The sequence below is a fragment of the Mytilus trossulus genome, chromosome 3 (genome assembly GCF_036588685.1).
Source record: "Mytilus trossulus isolate FHL-02 chromosome 3, PNRI_Mtr1.1.1.hap1, whole genome shotgun sequence".
In the NCBI taxonomy this organism is placed as follows: Eukaryota; Metazoa; Mollusca; class Bivalvia; order Mytilida; family Mytilidae; genus Mytilus; species Mytilus trossulus.
Window position 1 is genome coordinate 39,053,981 of NC_086375.1, and position 17,242 is coordinate 39,071,222.

Genomic DNA, 17,242 nt, shown 5'->3' on the forward strand with positions numbered 1-17,242 from the left:
TGTCTCTGGAAAGGACTTCTTGATTGGTGCAAAACCACTGTACTATACGATTTTAGCAGACAGCACAGATCATGGAAGAAGATGCTGATCTTTCTAACATAATTTTGCATATATTTGAAAAGCAGAAACAAAATGGAAGTGATGTGCAATACAGTGACAAATTTAAGTGTGTAAATATTGGGAAAACGTATCTTGTTAATGTGATTGTTAATTTTCCTTCGTGTTTGAATGGGAACATTAATAAATGGAAAAAAAGAATTGAAAATCTTTCTGGACACGTCAATTTCCACGTTGCAAAAAATATACCTAATATCGACGAAAATGAACTGTCTTACAATAAAAGTTACTTTTTGTGCAATGTGGTTAAGAGCACAGCTGACACAAATACACATTTAAAACTACATGTAAGTTGATTTTCTAAATTGTAATCATCAGGTTTGGACCTACATGCCTAATGGGTGTCATCATATACGTTTAATATCCAAAAACTTATTTGGACTCATTTGGGAAAATTTAAAGTGTCTTATTAGTTAGTATATACAAAATGACAAACAACTTTTAGAAGCAAATATCTGGATATAATCAGTGAATGTTACATGTATATGCAACTGTTTTTTTTTTCAGGAAATTGTGATTTTTCAGAGACTGTCACAGAGGTTACAATCTCAGAAATTATTCAAGTTGTGGATCTATTTCTACTTTTTTATTCATAGACAAATAAAATTTTTATTTTTTTCACTGAAATCTAATATTTGGAATTATGCATGTTCATGATCTTTTAAAAAAAAGAATCTTTCTAAGTTTCACATTGTGTTTATTTTTGTGTGATGTAAGATTAAGATTTTTTGACAGACTGTACCAATATTGTGTATACGTTTGTACTTTTTATTGAAGTTGCTTAATTTCGCATTTTTGTTTGCTCATTTTTGTTTGATTTAAGATGTAAGTTATAATGGTTTACAACTGGTTTAGGTAATATTTAATATGTATAATTTGACATACATTCATGACATTTTGAAATGTTTTGTAAATATATAAAAATTGTAATTGGTCCTCAGGCTTAGATTGTATCAAAAGCTAATTTTCAAAGCAATAATATAATATGACAAAAAGAAAAGAAAAAACTCATGCTAGTATACATCAGTAAACACCTTACTGAAAACTCAAGATTGAGCCAGAAAGAATTTTGAAAAAACTTAGTTGGTTTGGCAAAAGCATCAGCTAAGTCAATATTTAAACATTATTCAATGGCTCCAACCATAAAAATATACATGCATGTATATAGATATATAGGTGTTTTCTACGGTAATCATATTAGGGAAAGTTATAAAATGATTGATTGTGACAATGTCAATTGCGAAGTGTCCACTAGTGGTATTGTTAAGATATATATATTTTAAGATAAGGTGGATAAACATAAAAATTAATGTACTTGATGGGATATTTTATATAAAATCCCAGATCACATGTACAAATGTGTGCAATTGAAGAATGAAGATTGATATATATATATTACACATTTCAACCAAAACCACTACTGCTGCATGGTGATTTGAGCAATCGAGCTTGACCTTCACATGATGTTTTAAGAAGTTACAAACACTTTATATTATTAATGTGAGTTATTTTGAACACACTTTACTTTATTGTTTTCTAATTTCAGGAGAAGAGCCCTTACTTTGTTGATGACAAAACATTTATTGTTCCATTGGAAGCAACAGTAAATAATATTTCATCGTGCGATACAAAAATTTATTTGACAGTGTCCATTGTCAAGCCGATACCTTGCCCAAAGAGAATGTTAGGAGAAAGTGATTTCTTGTTGAAGCTTGATGACATTAAACCTTTACCAGAAAAAGAAAAGATTTTTACTCAAAAGTCAGGTATTTGATTTTAATATTGACAAGTAATACTTTCATTGACTTTATTCAAAAGCAATACAGCCTATTATTAGAATAAACATTTTACATCAAATTTTCAATGCATCAGTGTCATATTAACATAATTTGTTACAACAGTTACAAAGACATATATGACACAGACCTACAAAAAATGATTTTTATGCACATAACATTTCCATTAGGAATCTATATATAATAAAATATATACTGATCACAAAGACATGGCAGACGAACTAACATTTATCCTTATCATAAAAAAGATACACATATACACCATTTTTTTGTACACTGAAAAACTGAAATACATGCACAAAAAGAAATAGAAAAGAATATTCGAATTAACACATGTACAAAAAGTTATAGTAAATTTAAATAAACCACAAAACTCATCAAAAATATAACAACTGAAATGTATTACATTCAACCTTTTTCAGAAATGTATTTTTCTTCAATTTTATAAAATTGATTGCTTGGTCCTTGAATTGTGTCCAGTGGCAGATAATTCATGCATATTCAGGATGAAAACAAAATAATTAAAACAGAAATTTAGTTTTCTAGACAAGGAGGAAAAAGAATATTAGCTTAACAGATAATTGTTATGAGAGTGGAAAATTTTCAAATGGATGTTTTTTTCCAATTTAGTATCAAGAACTTTACGTATTCACCAGCCACCAAAACTTCAAGTGAAGTACAAAGATGTTTCTGGACAATTTATGGTGTTTCTCAGTGGTAAGTGAAGACAAAAAATGACACACAATAATAGGTCACTGTTAGTGTATATTCTTCAGCAATGAGCAAAGCCCATATCGCATAGTTATCTATAAAAGGCCTTGTAATGACAAATGTAAAATAATTCAAACAAGTAAACCAACAGCCTAATTTATGTACAAAATAATGAACGAAAAAACAAATTGAACACAGCAACAAACAAAATCCACTGAATTACAGGCACTCACAGAATGTGGTGGGGTTAAACATGTTTAAATGATCCCTGTTATCTTTTGAAATGGTATAATTTAGAATCATGTAATTGTAGCACATTTGTGTAAAGTGCACAAAATTGTAAAAATAAAATAATTCTTCAAAACAAACCATTCATGTTCATTTTAGGTTTCATACAAAAGCAAAGGTATGATGAGGCCAGTCATCTTGTAAATTAAACTTGAGAATATTTTGATTTTGCTTTGCAAAACATTTAAGAACTTTTGTCTAAATCATTTCTTATCATGTTTAAGCAAATTAAAAAGTTACACATTTTTTTTCTAATTCTAAGGAGGGGCCTTGGTGGTTGTGTTGTTTAAGCAGTTACTACTGTAATCACTAGCCAGTCAACACTGAGGTTAAGAGTTTGAACCCAAATTTTGCAGGTGCACTCCACTCAAATCTTGATTGCCTAGGATTGTCAGTTTTCCTATCGAAGGTCATGGTTTTCTCTGGGCACTCCAACTTCATCCACCAATAAAAAGTGGCAGCCACAAAAAAGCCCAATAGCTGTGCTTAAAAGTGACACCCAAAAAATTTAACAAAGCTAATTTTAAAGGCAACATAATGATTTTTCTTGCAAATCTGACAAAACCAGTGACATGACTGAACTTCTTCTTGACATCAAAATATTAACCAGGTGAAAATGTAAACACTTTTTAAGGTGACAAATCCACTCAACATTTAATAACTGTTATACTATCATTATTGGACAGGGACCGACCGTGCAAGGGCTGTATAGCCAGTCAAGGTCGTTAAAAACTTCCATTTCTATTAGACATGTTATACAGTTGTTAACAAACTATCATTGTATATCAAGTATTGTTTATAAGAAGATAATTGGGTAAGTAACAGCAACTCAATAATAAAGTTCATAAAATGAAAATTATATCAATACCTAATAAATTGAACATTTTAGGACCAGTATTTAACAATGAAATACGCTTGCACAAATGTTAAGGAGTATAGTCTAGAAATTATATCTTTTTATTAAACTTATTTTTAGAGATAATTTTGATATTTGAATTGTTTATAAGGAGTTGTTTATTGATAATTTCAGTAAATAATGATAGTTTACAAGACATAGCCATAAACAACTGTATGTTAATGAAAGGACATTGTCCTGCTTGTGACAAGACTATCAATAAACACAGAGATGTCCAGAATGATATGTAAGTCTTCTACATGGGTACATTGGAACGTTGGATATTTGATTTAATTCCTAATCAGTTCAGTAAGCTATCCTTTAACCTTATTCATTTTGTATGGGACAACTTTGTTATCTTTCAACCAACATTTGATTTAATTTTTTTCTGCAGTAGTTTTAAAGATTTGTATAGCATCATTATAAAGAGATCTTTTTTTGCTTAGATTTTTAGAAATTTATGATGTGCATGTAAAAATTTAAAAAAAAATGTTGATGCAAGACAGCTTCTGCTCTGCTAAGAACAAGCCCTGCTATACAACAGTAATATTCAGATACTTAGATATGTTATTTAGAGTGAAAAAGGCAACTTTTTCAACCCTTCAAATTTTATTCTAATTTCAAGTTTTTAGATTTCAGTTGAGTCAATTGAAGAAATAAAGATTTATTTTTACAAATACATGTATTTGCAAAAATTATTTTCAGTAAAACCATGTTTAAGTACAGCTTTCTTTTGCAGATGTTGAAAGTCACCAAATGTAAATAAAATATAAGTAATTACACATAAGCACATTTTGTAAAAAGTATACATCAGTACATACATATATATCTATACCCTATGTATTCTTTCATTAATGTATATAAGTTTCACAGTAGACATAACAGAACATTTTGATAGAATGTGTTAGCTATTATAATGCTTTTATCTTCTCACTACAAATCTTTGGTAACTCAAAGGAACTATTCCAAATAATATAATGTGTATCACAGGTCAAATTTGAGGTTGTTGTCTGCATTGCAATGACAGTGTATTACCATTCTTACTGATACATTTTGATCTTCTATTGAAATTTTGAGTCAACGTGAACAAAATTTAGCAAGATTCATATAAGATCCCTTTTTACAAATTTTCTAATTTTATTCCTATTTTTGATAGTAAATTTAACTACAGTTTCAAATTCCTCAGAAAAAAGAAAGCAAAATCTTTGCAAACTACAAGGATTATAAGAAACAGAATTTAGAAAACTAAAGAAAGTCTAAATCTTTTGAGCTACCAAGTCATCCTATTTTAACCTATTGCTTTTATTTCCAAAAAGATATTATTTATGACTATATATATACTCTTCTTTAATACATCTTTTCAGAGACAAACACCTAACAAATCTTTTCATAAAGGCTTGCAGAAGACCCTTTTATACTAATATGCAAACTTCTATTTTTTTTTAAATTATGCACTTTCCTATTTTAATCAGAGTATTTTATTTCTTCATGTATTTATTCTGATCATGTCAGCTTATAACATTGGACATTTTTTTATTTCTGCCCTCAACAATTGAAATTAGTTCTACATTTAAAGTTTGTTATGACTTTTATCTTTTTGGTAGAAGAATGATATTTTTTCACAACTTTCAAGTTAGAGGGAAATGTTTATATAATTATTATTTTAGCTCAGAGATGTGGAAGTTACTCTTTCATTTATCTTTACCTCTTGAATAAGTTTTTTTTACACACAAAACTGTGAAGAAGAATCTCTTAAAATAAGACTTATGAATAAAACAACAGATAAGAAGTGCTTATATTTTCTACATCAGTTATTAATTATTTTATGAATAATTTTTCAGAGGAGCATGTAAAGGTTGTGACCATGCTATCCATATGGTTAATGGAGACAGATTAAAGTTTCCTGTTGAGCTAGGCAGAGGAGAAATTTTATCACTTATATTTGTTCTGTATAAGCACAACATTGAAACAGATTACTCTGTAAGTTACTTCCCCTTAAATAGATATTTGGTATGCAACAGGCAATGCTTGGAAATTTTCATAAACATTGTTAATCTTATTAATACCCATACCTGCCAACTTTTTACATGCAAGAGGACTCTTGTGGTCACAAAAAACCTTAAAGAGGTACCTTTAAATCCATTTTAATGTTGTAATTTGGTTTCTTCATACTTTTAATAGCTTTTAGCATTTATAAATTAACTGTTTTGGTTAAGATTGTGGACAAAATTGCTCTTTCAAAATTTCCATTTGGGAGCTTTCATGGGGGAAATCCCCCGCAAATAGTGACATTTAGCAGGTATACCAATATGAATACCAAATATAAGCGGGTCAGAATTGTCAGTAAAAGTTCAGTAATAAAAACTAAACAGCAATTTTTCTTTCAACGTATAACAATTAAAACCTTAATGATTGTTTTGGTTTGTTTGGTGGTAGTACAATATTACTTCAAAGTAGTTGAAAAAAGTTGTAGAAATCAGCACTTACAAACTTGTTTCAGTAAGTTTTATTACACCATGTTCACGTACGTTCCTTGCTTTTGAATGTACTTTCTAGATATTACAAAATGTCCATATGTAGGTTCCTTGCTTTTGAATGTACTTTCTCAATATTAAAAAATGTCCATATGTAGGTTCCTTGCTTTTGAATGTAACTTCTCAATATTACAAAATGTCCATATGTAGGTTCCTTACTTATGAATGTGGTTTCTCAATATTACAAAATGTCCATATGTAGGTTCCTTGCTTTTGAATGTACTTTCTCAATATTACAAAATATCCATATGTAGGTTCCTTACTTATGAATGTAGTTTCTCAATAAATTTTTAGGAATTGGTTTTAAATGCACATGTGAAATGGGGAACAGAAATCCTAGAACCACAGGCTGTAACAGTATACAGGTATGGCTTTATCTTTAAAATATGTAAACTTTAATATTAATTCTAGGTTGAAAATGGTTACAAAGAATATATAAACTTTGAAAAAGAATGCATGGAAGATGTGTCCAGTCATCAATCGTAAAAAGAACATTATTGATAGCTTTGATATTAGAATTAAAATTTCATTTCAGATTGCCAAAGATATTGTTTAGAAAAGTACCATTTGTTTTAGATGTTAAGTGTGGTCCTAAGAAGATTGATGTTGGTGAAAGGTAAAATATTGACATGCATAAAAATCCACTGCTATATTAACTTGCCTTCATTAAAGAGATTCAATTATAAACACACTTATACATTTTTCTAAAATGAAATGTAATTAAATGTAATGAAATGCAACACAAAACCCACTGTCTTGATATCTAAATCTTCAAAGGTTTGATATACAAAAAATATAATAATCATAACATTCTATACATCCTATTCATAAACATTTCCAGAAATTTATCAATGAAATATATGCTGAGATATACAAATCACAAAATGATTTTGTACTAGGAAAAAAAATACATTACCAGTATTTTTGCAAGGTTCAGGAATCTAATATCAAATAATGATATTGTTAAAGTCATCTTTAAAAATTGAGTTATCTTCCTTTGTTCAGAATTCTATTTGAATCAAATACAACCAATGCTGTGGTATCAATCATTCATTATAGTCCATCAGCTAGTTCTCAAAAGCGCTCTAGTTAAGGAGTTTGTGTTACACCCCAGGGTACCACGATTTTTTTTTATAGAATTCAACTTCATTATCTTATTGATAAGATACAAGGTGTTAGACTGAAAAAAAAGTGTCTAAAAGAGGATTAAAAACGTCCCTTACAATGGTCCCCTCATTTAGCAATCACGACAAAGTAATTTTTAATTATTTTTTTTAATATCAAGCGATTAAAAAAAAATAAAGTATAGGTTTAAACAACTTAAACAGATACAAAACTTATCATATTAAATGTAACTCGGAAGATTTTTTGTTTAAAAAAATGTTTTTCACATTACAAACAATCCGATTTTTGGGGTTCAAATTAAGGCATATTTACTCCTTTCATAAAGAAGTTCGTTATACAATTACCCGTTTTAGTTAATTAAACTTGAGAATTAATCATTATGCAATGTTTAAATCATTTGCAGTATTTATATATCGTCTAAAATATGAATTATTTAGTAAAATATATGTACTTGCAAATACTCGTAAAATTCCGGAAATCATCAAATTACCGTCTTTGATTCAGTATACAACATGTACAATGTATTCACACATAAGCATTATCAATTTGCAACTGAAAATAAACATTTAATTGTCGATTTATGATGGTTTTGTGAGACAAATTATTTTATAAAGTGAATGTGTAACGAAATAATGATGAACAAATTACAAATTATGGTGAGTTTTTTTCGTTCAGAAAAGGTGCACTCTATCGAACTCAATAAAGGTGTGCTTGATAACATTTTGTGTTTTACCTATGAAGTGATTGACTTAAGATTGTTAAGTCATTCAATCGACAAACATCGCTTTGAACGAACGTCAAATAGTCAGTTGTGGGGTTTGCACATGAAAGAGCTTTAATATCATTAAAATGTCTAGAACCCTGAAACATCCGTCCAAAAAGAACTCAGTAAAACTCGAATGAAGCAAGTCAGTTTCTGATGTTTTGAAATTGTTTCAGACACTGCAAAGCTGGACAATTCCATTATAACATCTGAGCAGTCATATGGCTGGTTCTCGGGTTCTGTTGCATCTTCGGAATTAATGGGTGACCTTCTTAACGCGTATGAAAAGGGAAAATTTGCTTCAGAAATTTTCATTCAAAAGTCAATCGATATCTTCAAAAAAGAAAATCATTGCTTAAATTTTTAAAAAAGGAAATAAAAGGCAAGCAGTTAATGGTTGATAAGAACAACAAAAGATTGAGAGCAGAAGAAAAAAAAAATGTCGCCTGTTTGTCATAGCCTAGACAAGATAGTTGGTTATGCGATAGGTTCTCCAGTTTAAATTAGGTCCTTTTCCAATGTCTCTTGCAAACTTTGATGGTACACATGTAATGAAAAATTAAAAGCTGTCCTTAGTGGTCTTTTAGAAAAGGCTCATTCCTAAGGAAATCATTTGGATATTTGATGACATGGCAGTTATTCAAACCATTACTAGGATACCAAGGACTTCTTTCGATTTGGCAAAATTGTTATTTTAAAAACCATCCTTTCAGTTTCATAAAGTGGTCACGCATTGACTTTGTCACTGAATAGTATCGCACAATATTCATAACGAAATTAGAACGGCAGGTCCTTGGGAGGGCAAATCATTACGATAAGTTCTAAACCATCACAATCGTGTTCTTGGGAATGGAAGAAATGTTTGTTAGTTGGAGGAAACAAAGTTGCTTTTGTTGAATTCTTTTGTTTTGAAAAGAGTAAACAATCCTATAGATTTACACTTGAATGTATGGAATTATTTGTATCACATGGAAGTATGAGCAACAAAATATATGTTGAAAATGAAATAGCGTAGAATGGTTTTAGTTTATAATCAAACAGAAAGAAGCCGATAAAAAAATGTTTCTTAATTAAATGCAAAAACATGCAGCTGACAAAGGTTACGACTCCATTGTTAAAAAACCTTCTGACACTGTTGTGGAAGTATTGGCTTACTATTTTCACAGTTGCATATCAATTCTAACATTGTAAGTCTGACAAATACATCCCCCAAATGCAGATTATTAAATGTGCAATCAATGTGTGCAAATTTGGTGAGAATGTTAGTAGAAAACTACCAGCATTTCGCGCCAATACAGGTTGTGATTCAGTAAGTGTTTTGTCTGGTAAAGAAAAAAAGCAAAGCATTCGGCTTTTTGACACGTTATGTGGAGTTTTTCAGAAGGTCTATTCCATCTTGGTGAAACCTTGGAAGAGATTGGCTAGGAGTTGTTAAAGCACTCGAGAGGTTTTCGTGTTCTATATATGGCTACGAAATAAAAAATATCGATAAATAAAGATCAGAACGTTTTGAAATGCAAAAGATGCAATGTTAAAGCACATTAAACAAAGCCAACTTTCAGAAGAAGATTTGGAAATCTGCTCTTAAACACAACGCTTTGATCAGTATCAATTTTCGAGACCAACCACCAGCGTTAAATGCTTTGGTAATTCTGATGTGCTGTTCATGTAAAGCTGGTTGTGCCAAAAATATGTTCATGTGTTCAACAAGGTTTATCCTGAACAGATAGCTGTATATAAATGCTCGAAAGCTTGTAGATATAAGCATTATCAAATCGTTGATATTGCTAACGATGACGACACGGATGATTGAAAAGATTATAATGATAATTCGGATGATGATTTTATGGATTGACCTTCTGTGTGACCTTAAAATGTGGTGATGCTGTTGTTAAATTAAAAAACAAATAGAAATCTAGAAACCCTGACAGTTTTGTGAGTTTTAATATGTAAGTTATTTCATGAATGCGATGTATAAATTTGTGACAGAATCGTGCATTTCTGGTTGCTTATGATTGTGTTTGTCGTTGATTCTATTTTTTGTTTCTTACCTTTAAATTTTTTTTCAACAGCCTTTATATACTTTATGCTGTATGTTTCAATGTGAAAATATACCATTTTATCAAGAAAATTAGTACGTATGCTTTTTTTCATTCAAAATCAAGACTTTTGGAAATTGACTCCCCCCTTTTTTCTTGGTCCTCTACGATATAAAAATTAGCCTGCGTTTTAATATGATATGATGTGATCCATTTAATAAAAAGTATAGTACTGAATACTTAGTTTTTTTTTACATTTTCTGTAATAATGTGCAAAACAAAATTTTTGACATACCCTGAAATAAGCCCCCTTTTTACCCCTTTTGGACACTTTTTCAAAAGTCTAACACCTCTTAAAATATTCTTCAGATATAACTTTTTAAATTTATACAAAAAAAATTGCGGTACCCTGGGGTGTAACACAGAACAGAATTTTTGCCCTACCAGCTGATGGACTATTAAAAACTAGATACAATCCTAAAATTAAAGGGACCATTATTTTTTCTAGTCTTCTGAGCATCTGTTTATTTGTCCTTTGTGTTTTAGAGTCGCATTAACTTTAAAGGTATTATGACTAGCTGCTGCAAATAAGATTTGACTGCCAGGGAAACGTTAAGAGTGGCATGAAACACAAACAATCAATCACTCAATCATACCACATGTAAGCTTTAATTTCACCACATCAAAGCAAGGTGTTCATAAACAAATACAGAACATACACCATTATTCAATTATAAAGAAATCAGTCTTATTTATATTTTGTAAGATAATCTCTTTTATAGAAGAATATCTTTGTATCAATTATTTTACAGCTTTAAACTTACATATACAGTTACTAATACTTTACAAGATTTCCAAGAATGGAGGTTATACTGGAACCCTGTTGTACCACAGATAACAGATCAAAGTATGTAGTAACAACACTTTTACTATGGATTTATAGGAATGTTTATAAGATTGCTCTAGTTCTTGTTTACAGTTTTATTAAGAAAAAATTATAGTTTTTAATGCCCCATTTATGGACATTTTGTTTTCTGGTCTGTGCGTCTGTTCGTTTGTTGTGCCGTTCGTCTGTCCCACTTCAGGTTAAAATTTTTGGTTGAGGTAGTTTTTGATGAAGTTGAAATTCAATCAACTTGAAACTTAGTATAAATGTTCCTTATGATATGATCTTTCTTATTTTAATGTCAAATTAGAGTTTTCACCCCATTTTCACGGTCCACTGAACATATAAAATGATAATGCACATGGGGAATCTGTGTACTAGGGACACAGTTTTGTTTCATAATAAAATGAGAAAATTATCCTTAGCTTTTAATGCATTTGTCTTGTGAAAATAGTAAAATTTATAATACTATAGGGATAATTAGTTCTTTGTTATAAAGCACATTTCATTCAGCTGAATGCAGACACTTAAAAAGACTGTTATTGTATACACATCATTAATTAATTTCAAAAACCCTTCTGTGTCCAGCTTGAATTTTATCATTGCAAGTTTTACACTTGTCAGTTTGACTTATTCCATACTTCTTTTATCCCAAAATTAGTTTCCATTCTTTTACATAGTTTGCCTCAACCAAATGTTATAAAACTGATACACAATGCCTTGTACCACAGATCAAGTTGGAATTTGGGTGGCATCATTTTCAGCATCATCAAGCTAGGTCCCTCAATTAATTGAAAATTGCTTAATTTGCTGTCTCCACACACTAACTTTAGTTTGACTCAACCAAATGGTAACCAATCTTACACACAATGCTTGTTACCCCCAAACAAAGATAAAATTTGAATTTGATCAGTGTCACTTTCACTGTTCTCAATTTATGTCCCTGTATAAATGGAAAAAAATGCAAAATTTTTACTATTTCACTCTTTAACTTTTACTTTGCCTCAACCAAATGTTATGAACTTATACATATATCAAACACAGTTTGAATTTGGGTTGTGCCTATTCTGCTGTTCTAGAGTTATGGCCCTTTATATATTGAAATATGCCATATATTTACAAGAATCTGTGTCTCATGGACAAGTTTTCTTTTATCCTAAAATGGAAATACTGATAGTCTTATTTACATGTTTACAAATCCTTCCATGCATTAAAGGATAAATCAGAATCCTTTTGAAATTTTTAAATTTTTTATTACTCATGAAATTCATTACTTCAACAGAAAAAATTGTCATGCATGTATTGTTGTTCATTAAATAATAGATGATACCAATATTTTTCCTATACATTTTTCAGAAAAGCAACAGAAATATCTCAAAGAAATAGAAAATATAAAGTCTGGTCTTCTTTGTCATGATCCTGTTATAAAATTTGGGTAAGTGAGTCTGACATCAGAGAAATGTATGTTTAGTACTTCTTGTTTTCCAGAATTATTATTTCATACTCTATAGCCAAAATGGTAATATGCTTTAGTTATTGTAAATAGTGTAATATTGTAATATTGTATTGGGTTGCCTATTTTTGTAAACCTTTGTAATTTAATTTGTTACTGTGCTTATCCAGTGACCTTTGGGGTATCACATTAGCAAAGACCAAAACAGTTTACCAAATTGCAGTCAGATTTCTACTCCAACTAACTGATCAACTGGTAAAATATTTTAGCAGATTGCTCAAGTGAAATGTTGTTAGTATGAAGTGAGTGCTGTAAAATAAAAAGTTATATTTACCATCCAGATCCAGTCAGTTGATACCTTTGTCAATCATTTCTAACACAAATAATATCTTACTATAGTATGAGTCACTGAATAAAATGGTATAATTTTAACATGGAAACTTCTATCATAAATAAATATTATAAATGAATAGTTCAAAACATTGTTTTGTAGGTGTATATTCTATAGCTTTGTCTTCTAAGATGAAGTTATTGTGCAATTGTGATTCGAATAACATTTTGTATACAAATTACTGATCTGCTGGCAATAAAGGGAAATAATTTACATTACAAATAATCAGCAAAATTTTGTTCTGTCTGACAAATATCAAATTTCCCCATTTAATTTGTTGTAACATTATTTCTGTTATTATTTAACTTTTATCCTCTGTTCTAAAACGAACAATGAAACTTATTTAATGATGAAAGACGATTAACAGCTGTTTTGCAAAATGTTGAATTGTTCAAAGTATAAAGGATTGTCTACCAAGGAGTACAAGATATCTTATAAGCAGTATTTTGCAAAACCTTTGTAATTTGTGTTTTACATGCCCTTCAATTTCATACTAATTTTGCATTTCATTTTTTTTTTATGAATCTTTTGTAGGCAAAATCATAAGCCTTGTATCATTGATTAAATTTTATGTGTACATTTGAACTCAATATAAATTATTTCCCTTTAATGACAGCAGATCAGTAATTTGCATAGAAAATGTTATTCGAATCACAATTGCACAATAACTTCATCTTAGAAGACAAAGCTATAAAATATACACCTACAAAACAATGTTTTGAACTATTCATTTATAATATTTATTTATGATAGAAGTTTCCATGTTAAAATTATACCATTTTATTCAGTGACTCATACTATAGTAAGATATTATTTGTGTTAGAAATGATTGACAAAGGTATCAACTGACTGGATCTGGATGGTAAGTATAACTTTTTTATTTTACAGCACTCACTTCAAACTAACAACATTTCACTTGAGCAATCTGCTAAAATATTTTACCAGTTGATCAGTTAGTTGGAGTAGAAATCTGACTGCAATTTGGTAAACTGTTTTGGTCTTTGCAAATGTGATACCCCAAAGGTCACTGGATAAGCACTGGGTTCATTGAATCTCTGATAGAGGAAATAAAGAAATGAATGAATGAATTATATATATATTGAACCATTCACATATCTACAATTTCATGAAATATGGCCTACTGTTACAGTGACTTGACTGTTAGTGTTGCTATCCAACAATTGCAACTCATTCTAAATTTTGACCAAATTGCAATTTGTTTTATTAAACCAAATTGTTCAACTGGTCAGAAATTTGAACCAACTGCTGTAGAAAACCACAGTCAGGTTGTGAAAGTGCAAGGTGATAAAATAAAACATACTTACAATCCTATAAGACTTTAACTCCACTTTAATGATGTTGTGACAAAATTCGTCTATCAGTTTGTATAGGTATATTATAGTCATTACCATGCCTAAGGTAAAATTGTTATTTTGAATTTGCTGTAAAATTGTCCAAACTAATCTTTCATATAGTTTTTCTTTCAAAAATTCTTTTATATTCATAAGAATCAGACATTATGTGAATTAAAACATTTCATATTCAGTAAAATATGTGTAAAATTGCAATATGTTTGTAGGAAGTTTCCATGGGGAGATAATATTTTTTTCTTTCAAAAAGTCTTAATTCAAAAGATTAATAATTTAGGTTATCTCCCCATGAAAACTTATCAATAGCATATTGTTATTTCACACATATTTTCCTGAATATATGATGTTTTATTTAAAATGATATCTGGTTCTTATGAATATAGAATACTTTTAGAAAGAAAAACTATATGAAAGCTTAGTTTGGACAATTTTACAGCAAATTCAAAATAACAATTTTACCTTAGGCATGGTAATGACTATAATATACCTATACAAACTGATGGACTCAATTTTTCACAACATCATTAAAGTGGAGTTAAATTCTTATAGGATTGTAAGTATGTTTTATATTATCACCTTGCACTTTCACATTTTGACTGAACAATTTGTTCAATATTCTGACCAGTTGAACAATTTGGTTTCATAAAACAAATTGCAATATGGTCAAAATTTTGAATGAGTTGCAATTGGTGGATAGCAACACTAACAGTCAAGTCGCTGTAAATACTTAAAGAATTTATATAATCGATAAATTTATATAATCCATAAATATGAACAGAATCAGTGCATTTTGCTTTTAAAACCATTCCATGCCTCCATTTATGCATACCCCACATCTGTTAATTATACTTATTGAGAATCTGACTAGTCAATTTATTTTATGTATCTTTCAAAATGACAAGGTTCTCATCGTTTTTTTCAGGAAGTTGTCTTATGGTTCTACAGTCAGCACAAAAGTAGAGTTTACCATACTCAAACCTGGTTTATATGAGGTAATAGACCTTTTAAAATTTGTAATGAGGTGAACTTTTTAGAAAATGGATTCATTTTTTCATGAGATTCACATTTTCTAGGGTATTGGTTAATCAGAAATTTCAGTGTATAATGAATTCTAAATTTCCTATAGGTTTGAGTGCAATACTTGTGAAAACCATGATATCAAATTCAAGAAAAACAATATTCCCTTAGTTTACAAAAAATACAAAGGAAGCTAAATCCCTTACCCTAAAAATGGAAATATATTAAAGGGCCTGATATTTACCATGTAAAACAATTGAAAAGAGAAAACTAAAGGATGATTTATGATATTACGAAATTAAAAACCAACAAACATGACAGAGTTGACAGACAGTATCCAAAAACAGGCTCATGCAGAATGTACATGTAAGAAGAGTAAATGTCTTTTTCCCATATTAGGGACAAAAGTAGACCTCTTCCTGAATTATACATTAAATATTTGTAAATGACTGCTGTTGAATTATTTTTGCTCATGCACATGTTAAGTTGCCATGCGATTAATCAGTATTCCTTTTCTTAATATAATTGTTCTCAATGTTTCAGTTTGGGAAACATATGAAGCTGAACCTTACCTACAACATACCAGAATCTCCCGTTAAGTCCCCATCACAGCTTGTAAGTTCTCCTGAAGGGCTGTGGAGAAATCGTATCAGTAGTGCATCTTCTTATGGTGGAGACAGAGAATTGGAAGAAAAAAGGCTTTCATTTGGAAAATCATACTCATTTGGTGATTTAGGACCAGATCATGCATTAGAAACAGAACCACAGGAAAATATTTCGTAAGTTTTTTTTGGTTTCTTTGAATTAACAAAATTTTGATATTTGATGAAAATAACAGTAATGAGACAACAAATCAACCTCATTGTCAATATTAATGAAAAACTTATGGCATCTCTTCTGTAAGCCTGTATCAAGCACAGTATTCTTGTGTCCTAAAAAAATCCTGACATGTCATTTACTTTAATGCAGTATAGAGGCTTAAAATCAGAAGTTAAAAAAAGATTTTTTTGTGAAACCAGTAGAATTTTAAATTCAGAATTTTTAAATTATCAATGAAACATCTGCTTCTTATGACAAACAAAAACCACATAGGACAAATTAAAAAAACCACCATGCACAATCAAAGTTGATCATAACTATTCCTAATACTTGCAAGAAATCTGAACCGTTACAGACACCCATTTATCTTTTCCTTGTCAGCTTCATAAGTATATATATATATTTTTTTCAGGTTATGTAGTAATGATTTTCTCCAAAAATCTGTTGTATCTTCAAACTTTAAGAAGAATTCTTTTCTCTTATATATACCTAATGGATGAGGACGTGCTTCAGAAACAAATGTGGTCATTTTCTTCCAGACGTTTTGAATTCTGCCTTGAATTCTCCATAGGTATGAAAAGCTTCCATTCAGATGCAACAGTTCAATTGTGACGTTGAAATAGTTTTAAAAATTGAATACCTTCTCCATCACGGTAAAATACTATGTTTTATCAAGCTAACATGGCAACTATTTACTACATGATGTATATATTATTCTGGTGCATGTTATTACATGTAGTTAATACTAGGTTTTATTTCATTTTTTCATTAAAATGCAAAAAAGATCATGTGGTTAAAATTTCTCTCGTTCACTGCAGGGCTTCCAAAATTTTTCTGAGCCAGCTGGACATTTTATATCTGATCCGAATTTTAATCCCCAAGACTAAGTCACAAAAGGCAATTATGGTAATCAGATGGCCATCCCAATGATTGACATTAGATTAAAAACGATATTAAACTTTACTTTGATATGAATTTGATGTTCTGACATAAACTGTTAAAATTGGCATTGCATCATTCAAGGTGTGCACATCAGCG

At 29.8% G+C, this 17,242-nt stretch overlaps 1 protein-coding gene across 2 annotated transcripts; it reads left to right on the forward strand.

Annotated features, from left to right (window-relative positions):
- Positions 1-31: 31 nt before the first annotated feature.
- On the forward strand, positions 32-17,013 carry LOC134709409 (trafficking protein particle complex subunit 14-like). 2 transcript variants are annotated; one of them, XM_063569571.1, is made up of 12 exons: positions 32-404; positions 1,664-1,883; positions 2,544-2,630; positions 3,943-4,054; positions 5,649-5,787; positions 6,636-6,706; positions 6,877-6,957; positions 11,081-11,175; positions 12,511-12,589; positions 15,291-15,360; positions 15,929-16,164; positions 16,617-17,013. In XM_063569571.1, exons 1-12 carry the CDS (start codon positions 72-74, stop codon positions 16,702-16,704), a joined length of 1,611 nt encoding a protein of 536 aa, XP_063425641.1. In that variant the 5' UTR covers positions 32-71; the 3' UTR covers positions 16,705-17,013. The 2 variants fall into 2 exon arrangements, with proteins under 2 accessions (XP_063425641.1, XP_063425642.1); XM_063569572.1 differs by having other exon boundaries at positions 56-166.
- Positions 17,014-17,242: the final 229 nt, after the last annotated feature.